Here is a 15,756-nt window from a genome sequence, read left to right as displayed (position 1 = left end):
TTTCAGTGTGACAGCCATCTCCTCCTCCTCCTCTTTCACTCCAAAAACTGCATCCTCTTTCTCTTCCTCCTCTTCTTTTACTGTAACATCCTCCTCCTCTTTCACTCTGAACGAGTCTTCCTCTTCTTTCACTGAAACGCCGTTCTCTTCTTCTTTAACAGTAACAGCCTCACCCTCTACTTGTTTTTGTATTGTACCATCCTTCTCTTCCTCCTCCTCTTTCACGAGAGCTTCTTTCTCCGTCCAGCAGACCTCCTCTTCTTTAACAGGAGGAGAGTAGCTTAGTGAACTCATGGTCGGAGATGTTAGCTAGCTAGGCTAGTGCTTAACAAGCCAGCTAGCTGACTAATAACAACGTAAATGTGACAGTAAATGGTATAACTAACGTTAGACGACAGAAATGTGTTTACAACACAGTGGCTAATATACCACAAAACGTCTAAGAGCTTTATTGGTGTGTCTCTGTTGTCTACAAGCTACCGAGGTGTCTGACTAGCTGTTGTTGCTGTTGAAAGACGAGTTCCGTCCACTACATTATACGTCACACCAGCAGCATCGCCTTAAATTCCCAGACCGCCATCTGCTGACTGGAGTGGGCAAGATATCACAGTGGGAACGCAGATGAGTAAAAACATTTAATTTTCGGACAAGTTACAAGTACAACTGAATGCATTCAACTGAAATATGTCCGCATTTAACCCTGAATCAGAGAGGTCGGGGGGTAGGAATCATGAGTTTTTACTCACCAATGTAACAACACAGTGTGGTTAAAGATGTAGTAAATTCATTGTAGTCACGATCTGGTTAACTATAAGTACAAACTGTTATTTTTGCGTTATTACATATTTATGAACGTATTTCCGGATATCGTCCCACGATGCATTATTTCTCAAGTTCACCTGGTTAAATAAAGGTGAAATACGTTTTTAAAAAATACACTAAAATATGGATCTAGTCTGTGCTACCGAGTTCATACGCTCGAAGAGACGCTGTTTATAGCTGGAAGGGCCAAGATGACTGCGCACCATAATTGTATTTATTTATGTAGTTTCCAGTCATTCCTATCATTGGTTTTATCTGCTGAATATATGAAGAACTTCCCTGTGACTGAAATGATAAATGGATCATTTATTTCCGCTACGTCGTGACAGGAAGAGAAAGGCCGTTCTATTGCTACGCAACAAGAGAGGAACGTGCTTATTAAAGACAACTGCCTTCGCCCCATATGCATAAAATCTCACACTTTTGAAATCTATGAATTCCCCTGAATTACAATTACTGCTAGGGTCCTCAGCCTCGATGGTCGGGCCTGTACACTGGTCGGTGAGCTTGGTATCGCTCTCGTCATGGTGTTCCTCAGTTTTTGCCCAGCCATTTCTCGGTTATCCATGCTGACCAAAGCTTAGCCAACTAGCTATAATTATTCAGCGCGCCGCTTCCAAAAACATATCGAAGCTAGTAGCTACTAGCTAGCCTATTGTTAGCTGTAGCTGTCTGAAAAAGTGATCAACCTTTCCCCTTTCTGTGAGAAAAAAAAACCCTCCCTGGGATCCAATGCGCTTCCTAAACAAGATAATGAAGGCGGTACCTTATGACATTGCATGGCTAGGTGCCCAATCAAAATGCATTTTGGGATTTTAAGTACAAAATATTACATTGTTACATCCCCCTACTTCACCGCTCCTTAGATTATGAGTTCTCACCTGGCATATAACATCTCTGTCCTGGTCTGCTCTACTGACCGGACCGCCAGCGCTACATTGGCAGAACCAGACAGGGTTATTCACATTCCATCTGTTATGTTTATGTGAAACAAAACTGGGGGAGGAGGGGAGGGAGGGGCACAAATTCAAATTCTATCTGGGGAATCAATGCCACCCTCTAGAGCCGGCCCCAGACTCAGACTAATGAAGCAAAGAACACAGGTTGAAAAGGAGTTTGATTGATACTGTCTGGTGTGTAAAGGTGGGGGAAAAAACATTTGATTTAATGTAGTTTGAATGAAATCACATCTAAATCATATTTATTCAACATAAGGTGCGGCCAGTGGGAGGAGTGAACTCTGTATTTTTGAGGTTCGCTGCATGACTGTCTGTTTATGTCACAAGAGAGCTCTTTTGGCACCTTTTGGGTGCAATACAGTCACAGTTACTGAGGTGAAGGATTAAGTTGAAGCCTTTAGTGGAAGAAAACTCCATCAGGGTTACTGATTCATTCCAACCAATCAGGGCTCTTGGACACACTCCGGGGCTCTGCACCTGCACACTTTAAGTTAGAGCGTGTTTTGCTAACTAGAGAAAATAAGTGTTTGATGCTGATGGACCATTCGCATGCTGTTTCCTCACTAAAGTGTTGTGCGTATAATATAAAACCAACACATGCAGACACAGCTGCTTCAGCAGTTCTTACTGTTCATTTCTTAACAGGAGCTCGTCAACAATTGATCAAATACTTCCGGTGCTGCTTCTGGATTCACTTCCTGATACACATCAGACCAACACACATGTTGAACTTCCACTTCCTGATACACATCAGACCAACACACATGTTGAACTTCCACTTCCTGATACACATCAGACCAACACACATGTTGAACTTCCACTTCCTGGTACACATCAGACCAACACACATGTTGAACTTCCACTTCCTGATACACATCAGACCAACACACATGTTGAACTTCCACTTCCTGATACACATCAGACCAACACACATGTTGAACTTCCACTTCCTGATACACATCAGACCAACACACATGTTGAACTTCCACTTCCTGATACACATCAGACCAACACACATGTTGAACTTCCACTTCCTGATACACATCAGACCAACACACATGTTGAACTTCCACTTCCTGGTACACATCAGACCAACACACATGTTGAACTTCCACTTCCTGGTACACATCAGACCAACACACATGTTGAACTTCCACTTCCTGTTACACATCAGACCAACACACATGTTGAACTTCCACTTCCTGGTACACATCAGACCAACACACATGTTGAACTTCCACTTCCTGGTACACATCAGACCAACACACATGTTGAACTTCCACTTCCTGTTACACATCAGACCAACACACATGTTGAACTTCCACTTCCTGGTACACATCAGACCAACACACATGTTGAGCTTCCAATCCTGATACACATCAGACCAACACACATGCTGAACTTCCACTTCCTGGTACACATCAGACCAACACACATGTTGAACTTCCACTTCCTGGTACACATCAGACCAACACACATGTTGAACTTCCACTTCCTGATACACATCAGACCAACACACATGTTGAACTTCCACTTCCTGGTACACATCAGACCAACACACATGTTTAACATCTGCAACAACAAAAAAAGTCCTGAGAAAACATGTTGTAAGATCTCTTACAAATTATTTTATTACCACAATGTTATGGTCACTACGGCCGACGGGAACTTATATTGCTGTGGAGCAAAGCTAAAATAGCTAGCTGGTAAATGAGTCTTTTCCCCCATTGGTAAGACTGCTAATACATCCTCCCCTCACACGAAGGCTCAAAATGCTTCTAGTTGCTCCTATTTTAATCCCTGGTCATTACGATGTGTCAGTTTCGTTTCTCATTTTCAGAAAGCTCCATCACAGACTTTTTCTTGACGAGGAAGTGTGTGGGCATTACACATGCAAATAGCGCGCATGTTAGAACGAATCAAAAAGGAGCTCAACGTCAATAAGAATTGTGTGTGTGTGTGTGGTGGGGCTGAAGCTATTGACCTGGAAGTTGATGGGAAAGACATTTAATTGTTTAAAATGTTTAAATGTTTATTTAACTAAACAATATTGTATTGAGCCGTACAAAGAGAAGCAAGTGTTGATTGATTGGTGAAGATTTTTAATGAGTGAGAATAAAATAAAATGTAACATCTACTACAGATCTGCATTTCAATTTCTTATTCAGCCATTTAAACAAACAGATAGCATCAAAATAAGCAACTAGGTCTATACTGCTCCTACATGTAACATACTAGGTCTATACTGCTCCTACATGTAACATACTAGGTCTATACTGCACCTACATGTAACAGACTAGGTCTATACTGCTCCTACATGTAACAGACTAGGTCTATACTGCTCCTACATGGTGTAACAATACATCATGTAGATGTATATAATGAACAGACTAGGTCTATACTGCTCCTACATGGTGTAACAATACATCATGCAGATGTATATAATGAACAGACTAGGTCTATACTGCTCCTACATGGTGTAACAATACATCATGTATATAATGAACAGACTAGGTCTATACTGCTCCTACATGGTGTAACAGTACATAGATGTATATAATGAACGTTCACTAATGGCGTTACACATTTTATTTATATTCAGAAAAAAACGTTTGCATTTATCAAAAGTGTTTTACAATCAGCACCTGTGTTCTCTCTCTAACATGGTGGAATAATACTGACGGGAACATTGATGAGATACACCACATGGTCAAACGTATGTGGACACCACTTCAAATGATTGGATTTTGCTATTTCAGTTACACCCTTTTGCTCACAGGTGTATAAAATACGAGTAGACATTATTTGGGTATGATTTTAACAGAATAAGAACTTTGAAAAATTAGATTTCCACAATTACTTTAAAATAACATTAACCGGTTCCCAAGCTTTTCAAAAATAACGCTTCTGTTCTTGAACGGTAGAGATCACTTTCGTTATCGGTTCTGTTTCTGTTCCTCAAATGTTTTGCTCTTTTCAGGGTTTAGGTTCTGTTCCCTGAACCGGTTCCAAGTCCTGCTCCTCACTGGGCGCGTTGGAAAGAGCGCGTGTATTCTCTCATGCCTTTTCAGGTTCCCTAACCGTGTAAAATCCTTTCCGCACAGAGCGCAATGGTAAGATGTCTCCCCTGTATGTGTCTTTTCATGCTCCTTCAGGTTCCCTAACTGTGTAAAGCTCTTTCCACACTGGGAGCATTGGTAAGGCTTTTCTCCCGTGTGTGTTTTTTCATGCATATTCAGGTTCCCTAACAAGGTAAAACCCTTTCCACACTGGGAGCATTGGAAAGGTTTCTCTCCTGTGTGTATTCTTTTATGTTCCTTCAGATGCCCTAACCGTGTAAAACCTTTTCCACACTGAGAACACTGGAAAGGTTTCTCTCCCGTGTGTATTCTTTTATGTACTTTTAGGCTCCCTAACTTGGTAAAATCCTTTCCACACTGAGAGCAACGGTAAGAGTTCTCCCCTGTGTGTGTCCTTTCATGCTCCTTCAGGTTCCCTAACTTGGTAAAACGTTTTCCACACTGAGAGCATTGTAAGGGGTTCTCTCCTGTGTGGGTTCCCTCATGCTTTTTCAGGTTCCCTAATCGTGTAAAACCCTTTCCACACTGGGAGCATTGGAAAGGCTTCTCTCCTGTGTGTATTCTCTCATGCCTTTTCAGGGTCCCTAACTGGGTAAAACTCTTTCCACACTGGGAGCATTGGAAAGGCTTCTCTCCTGTGTGTATTTTCTCGTGCTTTTTCAGCTTACATAACCACTTAAAACTCTTATTACACTGGGAGCAGTGGTGTGGTCTCGCTGGTTTGGGCGTCTCTGGGTCTCGTTCCCCTGAAGGACCATTTCCACGGTCAGAGTGAGAGTCTGGTCTCTCGCCTGCCAAAGACAAACATAATATTTGGTTAAAAACAGAGAGACGTAAATTAAATCTCCACATGACAAAACAGTCTTCCTATGACGTAACTGCAAAATACACAGGCAATGAATATATTGATCGGGGAACTAGATGCTGAGGAAAGTGGCTGTTGTAACAGTAAAACAACAACAGTATGTACAGGAGGAGATAAAAGATGGGCTTGTTGAGTAACCCCCCCCCCCCTCTAATGGTGATAAATCACACAGATTCAGCAGTGTGGACAAACAAACAAAAACTAGACGCAGAACAGATAAAGGAATAGAACATCCTAAACAGAGTCAAGCTACTGAGGGTGTAAAACATTAACTAATAACCAGTGGTCAGAGTTTATAGAACATTAACTAATAGAACTAATAACCAGTGGTCAGAGTTTATAGGACATTAACTAATAACCAGTGGTCAGAGTTTATATAACATTAACTAATAACCAGTGGTCAGAGTTTATAGAACATTAACTAATAACCAGTGGTCAGAGTTTATAGAACATTAACTAATAGAACTAATAACCAGTGGTCAGAGTTTATAGGACATTAACTAATAACCAGTGGTCAGAGTTTATAGGACATTAACTAATAGAACTAATAACCAGTGGTCAGAGTTTATAGGACATTAACTAATAACCAGTGGTCAGAGTTTATAGGACATTAACTAATAGAACTAATAACCAGTGGTCAGAGTTTATAGAACATTAACTAATAGAACTAATAACCAGTGGTCAGAGTTTATAGAACATTAACTAATAGAGCTAATAACCAGTGGTCAGAGTTTATAGAACATTAACTAATAGAGCTAATAACCAGTGGTCAGAGTTTATAGAACATTAACTAATAGAGCTAATAACCAGTGGTCAGAGTTTATAGAACATTAACTAATAGAGCTAATAACCAGTGGTCAGAGTTTATAGAACATTAACTAATAGAGCTAATAACCAGTGGTCAGAGTTTATAGAACATTAACTAATAACCAGTGGTCAGAGTTTATAGGACATTAACTAATAACCAGTGGTCAGAGTTTATAGAACATTAACTAATAACCAGTGGTCAGAGTTTATAGGACATTAACTAATAACCAGTGGTCAGAGTTTATAGAACATTAACTAATAACCAGTGGTCAGAGTTTATAGGACATTAACTAATAACCAGTGGTCAGAGTTTATAGAACATTAACTAATAGAACTAATAACCAGTGGTCAGAGTTTATAGGACATTAACTAATAACCAGTGGTCAGAGTTTATAGAACATTAACTAATAACCAGTGGTCAGAGTTTATAGGACATTAACTAATAGAACTAATAACCAGTGGTCAGAGTTTATAGGACATTAACTAATAACCAGTGGTCAGAGTTTATAGGACATTAACTAATAGAACTAATAACCAGTGGTCAGAGTTTATAGGACATTAACTAATAACCAGTGGTCAGAGTTTATAGGACATTAACTAATAGAACTAATAACCAGTGGTCAGAGTTTATAGGACATTAACTAATAACCAGTGGTCAGAGTTTATAGGACATTAACTAATAGAACTAATAACCAGTGGTCAGAGTTTATAGGACATTAACTAATAACCAGTGGTCAGAGTTTATAGGACATTAACTAATAACCAGTGGTCAGAGTTTATAGGACATTAACTAATAGAACTAATAACCAGTGGTCAGAGTTTATAGAACATTAACTAATAGAACTAATAACCAGTGGTCAGAGTTTATAGGACATTAACTAATAACCAGTGGTCAGAGTTTATAGGACATTAACTAATAACCAGTGGTCAGAGTTTATAGGACATTAACTAATAGAACTAATAACCAGTGGTCAGAGTTTATAGGACATTAACTAATAACCAGTGGTCAGAGTTTATAGGACATTAACTAATAGAACTAATAACCAGTGGTCAGAGTTTATAGGACATTAACTAATAACCAGTGGTCAGAGTTTATAGAACATTAACTAATAGAACTAATAACCAGTGGTCAGAGTTTATAGGACATTAACTAATAACCAGTGGTCAGAGTTTATAGGACATTAACTAATAGAACTAATAACCAGTGGTCAGAGTTTATAGGACATTAACTAATAGAACTAATAACCAGTGGTCAGAGTTTATAGAACATTAACTAATAACCAGTGGTCAGAGTTTATAGGACATTAACTAATAACCAGTGGTCAGAGTTTATAGGACATTAACTAATAACCAGTGGTCAGAGTTTATAGAACATTAACTAATAACCAGTGGTCAGAGTTTATAGAACATTAACTAATAGAACTAATAACCAGTGGTCAGAGTTTATAGAACATTAACTAATAACCAGTGGACAGAGTTTATAGAACATTAACTAATAGAACTAATAACCAGTGGTCAGAGTTTATAGAACATTAACTAATAACCAGTGGTCAGAGTTTATAGGACATTAACTAATAACCAGTGGTCAGAGTTTATAGGACATTAACTAATATAACTAATAACCAGTGGTCAGAGTTTATAGGACATTAACTAATAACCAGTGGTCAGAGTTTATAGGACATTAACTAATAACCAGTGGTCAGAGTTTATAGAACATTAACTAATAACCAGTGGTCAGAGTTTATAGAACATTAACTAATAACCAGTGGTCAGAGTTTATAGGACATTAACTAATAGAACTAATAACCAGTGGTCAGAGTTTATAGAACATTAACTAATAACCAGTGGTCAGAGTTTATAGGACATTAACTAATAACCAGTGGTCAGAGTTTATAGGACATTAACTAATAACCAGTGGTCAGAGTTTATAGGACATTAACTAATAACCAGTGGTCAGAGTTTATAGGACATTAACTAATAACCAGTGGTCAGAGTTTATATAACATTAACTAATAACCAGTGGTCAGAGTTTATATAACATTAACTAATAACCAGTGGTCAGAGTTTATAGAACATTAACTAATAGAGCTAATAACCAGTGGTCAGAGTTTATAGGACATTAACTAATAACCAGTGGTCAGAGTTTATAGGACATTAACTAATAACCAGTGGTCAGAGTTTATAGGACATTAACTAATAACCAGTGGTCAGAGTTTATAGAACATTAACTAATATAACTAATAACCAGTGGTCAGAGTTTATAGAACATTAACTAATAACCAGTGGTCAGAGTTTATAGAACATTAACTAATATAACTAATAACCAGTGGTCAGAGTTTATAGAACATTAACTAATAACCAGTGGTCAGAGTTTATAGAACATTAACTAATATAACTAATAACCAGTGGTCAGAGTTTATAGAATATTAACTAATAACCAGTGGTCAGAGTTTATAGGACATTAACTAATAACCAGTGGTCAGAGTTTATAGAACATTAACTAATAACCAGTGGTCAGAGTTTATAGAACATTAACTAATAACCAGTGGTCAGAGTTTATAGAACATTAACTAATAACCAGTGGTCAGAGTTTATAGGACATTAACTAATAGAACTAATAACCAGTGGTCAGAGTTTATAGAACATTAACTAATAACCAGTGGTCAGAGTTTATAGGACATTAACTAATAGAACTAATAACCAGTGGTCAGAGTTTATAGAACATTAACTAATAGCCAGTGGTCAGAGTTTATAGAACATTAACTAATAACCAGTGGTCAGAGTTTATAGGACATTAACTAATAACCAGTGGTCAGAGTTTATAGAACATTAACTAATAACCAGTGGTCAGAGTTTATAGAACATTAACTAATAACCAGTGGTCAGAGTTTATAGGACATTAACTAATAACCAGTGGTCAGAGTTTATAGAACATTAACTAATAACCAGTGGTCAGAGTTTATAGAACATTAACTAATAACCAGTGGTCAGAGTTTATAGAACATTAACTAATATAACTAATAACCAGTGGTCAGAGTTTATAGGACATTAACTAATAACCAGTGGTCAGAGTTTATAGGACATTAACTAATAGCCAGTGGTCAGAGTTTATATAACATTAACTAATATAACTAATAACCAGTGGTCAGAGTTTATAGAACATTAACTAATATAACTAATAACCAGTGGTCAGAGTTTATAGAACATTAACTAATAACCAGTGGTCAGAGTTTATAGGACATTAACTAATAACCAGTGGTCAGAGTTTATATAACATTAACTAATAGAGCTAATAACCGGTGGCCACAGTTTACAGATGTTATATATATATTTTTTTTTAATTTCACCTTTATTTAACCAGGTGGGCCAGTTGAGAACAAGTTCTCATTTACAACTGCGATCTGGCCAAGACAAAGCAAAGCAGTGCGACAAACGACAACACAGAGTTACACATAGGATAAAAAAAAAGTACAGTCGATAACACAATAGAAACATCTATATACAGTATCATCTACACAAACATATCAGCCCGTCTCACCTAAAAACTATATAATATACACTGCTCAAAAAAATAAAGGGAACACTAAAATAACACATCCTAGATCTGAATGAATGAAATATTCTTATTAAATACTTTTTTCTTTACATAGTTGAATGTGCTGACAACAAAATCACACAAAAATTATCAATGGAAATCAAATTTATCAACCCATGGAGGTCTGGATTTGGAGTCACACTCAAAATTAAAGTGGAAAACCACACTACAGGCTGATCCAACTTTGATGTAATGTCCTTAAAACAAGTCAAAATAAGGCTCAGTAGTGTGTGTGGCCTCCACGTGCCTGTATGACCTCCCTACAACACCTGGGCATGCTCCTGATGAGGTGGCGGGTGGTCTCCTGAGGGATCTCCTCCCAGACCTGGACTAAAGCATCCGCCAACTCCTGGACAGTCTGTGGTGCAACGTGGCGTTGGTGGATGGAGCGAGACATGATGTCCCAGATGTGCTCAATTAGATTCAGGTCTGGGGAACGGGCGGGCCAGTCCATAGCATCAATGCCTTCCTCTTGCAGGAACTGCTGACACACTCCAGCCACATGAGGTCTAGCATTGTCTTGCATTAGGAGGAACCCAGGGCCAACCGCACCAGTATATGGTCTCACAAGGGGTCTGAGGATCTCATCTCAGTACCTAACCCCTACAACCGCATCGACAGCTGCATCATTGAGACGGCCCACCAGAACGGAGAGGACAAGATCAGCCTGTCCACCCTGGGCCGCGTCTACACTATCGACTTCAACTCTATTCAACTCTCCCCCAAAGAAATGCCACCCCACACCATGACTGACCCACCGCCAAACCGGTCATGCTGGAGGATGTTGCAGGCAGCAGAACGTTCTCCACGGTGTCTCCAGACTCTGTCACGTCTGTCACATGCTCAGTGTGAACCTGCTTTCATCTGTGAAGAGCACATGGTGCAAGTGGCGAATTTGCCAATCTTGGTGTTCTCTGGCAAATGCCAAACGTCCTGCACGGTGTTGGGCTGTAAGCACAACCCCCACCTGTGGACGTCGGGCCCTCATACCACCCTCATGGAGTTTGTTTCTGACCGTTTGAGCAGACACATGCACATTTGTGGCCTGCTGGAGGTCATTTTGCAGGGCTCTGTCAGTGCTCCTCCTGCTCCACTTTGCACAAAGGAGGTGGTAGCGGTCCTGCTGCTGGGTTGTTGCCCTCCTACAGTCACCTCCACATCTCCTGATGTACTTGCCTGTCTCCTGGTAGCGCCTCCATGCTATGGACACTACGCTGACAGACACAGCAAACCTTCTTGCCACAGCTCGCATTGATGTGCCATCCTGGATGAGCTGCACTACCTGAGCCACTTGTGTGGGTTGTAGACTCCTTCTCATGCTACCACTAGAGTGAAAGCACCGCCAGCATTCAAAAGTGACCAAAACATCAGCCAGGAAGCATAGGAACTGAGAAGTGGTCTGTGGTCCCCACCTGCAGAACCACTCCTTTATTGGGGGTGTCTTGCTAAATGCCTATAATTTCCACCTGTTGTCTATTCCGTTTGCACAATAGCATGTGAACTTTATTGTCAATCAGTGTTGCGTCCTAAGTGGACAGTTTGATTTCACAGAAGTGGGATTGACTTGGAGTTACATTGTGTTGTTTAAGTGTTCCCTTTATTTTTTGGAGCAGTGTATATTGTTATGGTTTAAGGTAAGACAGACTGATATGATTGTATGATGCATTTACACTGCTGATCAAACGTTCTAGAACACCTACTCATTCCAGGGTTCTTCTTTATTTTTATTTTATTTTATTCTTACTCACAGTTGTGACTGCTTCGCCTGACATATTGTTGTCTCTACCTTCTTGCCATTTGTGCTGTCGTCTGTGCCCAATAATGTTTGTACCATGTTTTGTGCTGCTGTGTTGTCATCTTAGGTCTCTCTTTATTTAGTGGTGTCTCTCTTGTCGTGATGTGTGTTTACTCCTATATTTTAATTTAATTTATTTTTAATCCCAGCCCCCATCCCCGCAGGAGGCCGTTATTGTAAATAAGAATTTGTTCTTAACTGACTTGCCTAGTTACATACAGATTGAAATATATTTATATATGTTTTATTTGATCATGTCAGTCTGTCTTACCTTCACTAAAAACCATATACATGTAAAGCTTCAAATAATGTTTTTTTTAATATTAATTTTCATGGGATGTTGAAGTGTAGAAACTGATCAAAGCACTACAGAAAAATATATATATATTTGGAAATGTTTAATTAAGGGAGATTATGTTACGTCTAGTCTGTGAGACCAGGCTGTAAACCGAGGTAGTTGATGTATTTTTTACTATGTTACGTCTAGTCTGTGAGACCAGGCTGTAAACCGAGGTAGTTGATGTATTTTTTACTATGTTACGTCTAGTCTGTGAGACCAGGCTGTAAACCGAGGTAGTTGATGTATTTTTTACTATGTTACGTCTAGTCTGTGAGACCAGGCTGTAAACCGAGGTAGTTGATGTATTTTTTACTATGTTACGTCTAGTCTGTGAGACCAGGCTGTAAACCGAGCTAGTTGTGATCAATATGATGAACCCGTTTTCACAACATTTAAGAACCTGGTGATAGAAAACAGTGTGAATGTAATAATGACAATGGACTGACTCAGGAGTAATTTAGCGAACTGGTAGCGTTTTCATTTGACTTAGAAAGAGTAGGACCACATCAATGTCAATTGATTGTAGCAATATACCTGAGAACACAGCGTTTAAGTCAGTCAGTACTCTCAAGTCAGACTGAGACATTCACTTGACGTCCGGGCAATCCAATCTTCTTTCCACCAATAAATGCAAAAAGACAGCTGAAAGATGCTCTCTACCCTAAACTTTATTTATTGTTTGGAGAGACTGGGTTCCATCCTCCCAGGTAGATGGGCTGGTGTAGGATCATTTAGGGCCAAAGTAGTGGGATGGTGTAGGATCCTATAGGGCCAAAGTAGTGGGATGGTGTAGGATCCTTTAGGGTTAAAGTAGTGGGATGGTGTAGGATCCTATAGGGCCAAAGTAGTGGGATGGTGTAGGATCCTTTAGGGTTAAAGTAGTGGGATGGTGTAGGATCCTTTAGGGTTAAAGTAGTGGGATGGTGTAGGATCCTATAGGGCCAAAGTAGTGGGCTGGTGTAGGATCCTATAGGGGGGAGTGACCAAAATGTGCAAAATCACACTCTGACCTGCGAAAGGCAGCGATACAGCTTCTTCATGTGAAAAGTCACATGAAGAAGAAGAAGAAGAAGAAGGGTTGACAAGAGCAAGACTTGGCTCTGATTATAAAAAGAAGATATGGGCATTTTTATAATCCCAAAGTCTAGGACCAAGAAACATGGAGAGGCAGCCTTTAGTTACTATGCCCCCAGACTCTGAACTAGCCTGCCAGAGAACCTGAGGGGGACCAAGAGGCATGGAGAGGCAGCCTTTAGTTACTATGCCCCCAGACTCTGAACTAGCCAGTCAGAGAACCTGAGGGGGACCGAGAGGCATTATTTAGTTACTATACCCCCAGACTCTGAACTAGCCTACCAGAGAACCTGAGGGGGGCCAAGAGGCATGGAGAGGCAGCCTGGAGTTACTATACCCCCAGACTCTGAACTAGCCTGCTAGAGAACCCGAGGGGGGCCAAGAGGCATGGAGAGGCAGTCTTTAGTTACTATACCCCCAGACTCTGAACTAGCCTGCCAGAGAACCTGAGGGGGGCCAAGAGGCATGGAGAGGCAGTCTTTAGTTACTATACCCCCAGACTCTGAACTAGCCAGTCAGAGAACCTGAGGGGGGCCGAAACTGTGGACATATTTAAAATATATTTTAATAACACACCTTTTCAGCTTTGCTTTTCCTTTAAAGTAGTTACGTTTTTATTGTTACTCTTTGGACTTTTGATCCTCTGTTTGTTGTGCAGTAAATATTTCTGGGTTTTTTTCTCATTCTGTTGCGTTCCATGTCTGAAATGTGCTGTATAATAAATATTGATTTGATAGTGGAAGCTCGACTCTGTTACCGCGCGACTTTGCCCATTAGTTCAACAACTGCAGTGGGTGTTTCTGTTTTAAGACAGTAAGTTACTTACTGGGGTTAATCAGATGTCCAGTATCCTCCTCTTCTTCTTCTAATACGACAGTTATCTCTCCCTCCTCCTTCACTCCAAAAACGGGAGCCTCCTCTTTCTCTTCTTTCACTGCAACATCCTCATCCTCTAATTTTGTTTCAGTGACATCCTCCTCTTCCTTCTCCTCTTTCACAACAACGTTCAGCCACAGACCCTCTTTCTCCGTCCAGCAGACCTCCTCTTCTTTATCAGGAGGAGAGTAGCTCAGTGAACTCATGGTCGGGGATGTTAGCTAACAGTTAGCTATCTAGGCTAGTGAACTTAACCAGACAGCTACGTTCGCTGACTAATAACAACAATGTAAATATTAAATTTAATGGGATAACTAGCTAGACGACATAAGTGAGTTTAAAACACAGTGGATAATATACACTAACGAGTCTAAAGAGCTTCAATGTTTCAGCTAGCAAGCTACCGAGGTGGCTGACCATTATCATTTAACTATAAAAGAACATGGCTGACTAGTTGCCTTATCAATAGTTACTACAGCCACAATGTCAACATTGGCTATCGTAAAAAATATATATATAAAAAAATAATAAAAAACATGACATGTTTTTGTCTTCATTTAAGGTTAGACACAAGGTTAGGTTTAAACATCTGATTTTAATAAGAGAAGTTGTAGAATTGAGAATTGGGCGAGGTTTAGCCATAATTAGGACTTTGTGACTGTGGTAACTAGTGACGACCGACTTGCTGTTGTTGTTTAAAGAAGAGTCCAGTTCACCTCCACGTCACATTCTGGCAGACTGGCCTGAAAGACTCACAGCGCCCTCTGCTGACTGGAGGGGGAAACGCAGTTGAGGGAATGTTTTATTTTATTTTATGACTACAAGTTAAAACAATTTCAACGATTGGTTTTATTTTATTTCCAATAATAATGTTATATCACATTATATGAAAGGAACCTCAAAGTTCGTATTAATCATTTGAAACATTTAGGCTGTATCTGCTAAATATCATCCTATATTCCTCTCTGTCTCTCTTTGACCCTCTCTATCCATCTCTCTCTCTTTGACCCTCTCTCATAAGGAGAGGGAGAGAGGGTCATATAATGTTATTCTTGAAAATTATTAACTTTTTGTCTGAAATAAAAATACAATTAAAAAAAATCCCTCAACTGCGTTACAAACTCGTCAGCAGATGGCGACGTGGATCTTTCATGGAAGTCTGCCACAGTCTGACGTGGTAGCAAAGATTGTTATAACTAAACCAAGATAGACCACAACCCGTCGTTTCAAACCGGAACAAATGATTAAATAGTGGGCAGAACAAGCAAGGAGGTGGGCAGAGCCAAACACAAGCAACCAAGATCCTATTGGCCCGTTCTAGCGTACATGCGCATGTTTCCGTTACGGAACGCCGACTCTATGAAGAGCGTGTGCGTAACAACCCAATTCTCTATTGCACTCCTTCTAAACAACGCATTTTGTTTAAAAACGTTGACAAAGGGTAACGTCTATAAAACTTATTCCACGATGTTTCATCGATTAGAAAATTAGCATATTGTCGACCACAATCCATCTCGTTCCATATTTTCCCACTGCCGACCAC

The 15,756-nt window shown here is 39.7% G+C and overlaps 1 protein-coding gene across 1 annotated transcript in view; it reads right to left on the bottom strand.

Moving 5' to 3' along the window:
* The window catches only part of LOC110506851 (zinc finger protein 420-like), a 20,705-nt gene extending 5,964 nt beyond the window's left edge, over positions 1–14,741 (bottom strand). The window contains exons 1-4 of the mRNA XM_036942542.1: positions 14,164–14,741; positions 4,721–5,652; positions 2,500–3,150; positions 1–237 (exon numbers count right to left, since the gene is read on the bottom strand). The exon at positions 1–237 is cut by the window's left edge and continues 133 nt beyond it. Of these exons, the coding sequence (XP_036798437.1) occupies positions 1–237; positions 2,500–3,150; positions 4,721–5,652; positions 14,164–14,419 (2,076 nt within the window). The 5' untranslated portion in view covers positions 14,420–14,741. The remainder of the gene's footprint in view (positions 238–2,499; positions 3,151–4,720; positions 5,653–14,163) is intronic.
* Between the last annotated feature and the right edge of the window lie 1,015 nt (positions 14,742–15,756).

Source organism: Oncorhynchus mykiss, chromosome 13, assembly GCF_013265735.2.
Source record: "Oncorhynchus mykiss isolate Arlee chromosome 13, USDA_OmykA_1.1, whole genome shotgun sequence".
NCBI lineage: Eukaryota > Metazoa > Chordata > Actinopteri > Salmoniformes > Salmonidae > Oncorhynchus > Oncorhynchus mykiss.
This window is presented reverse-complemented; position numbering and strand designations above follow the sequence as displayed.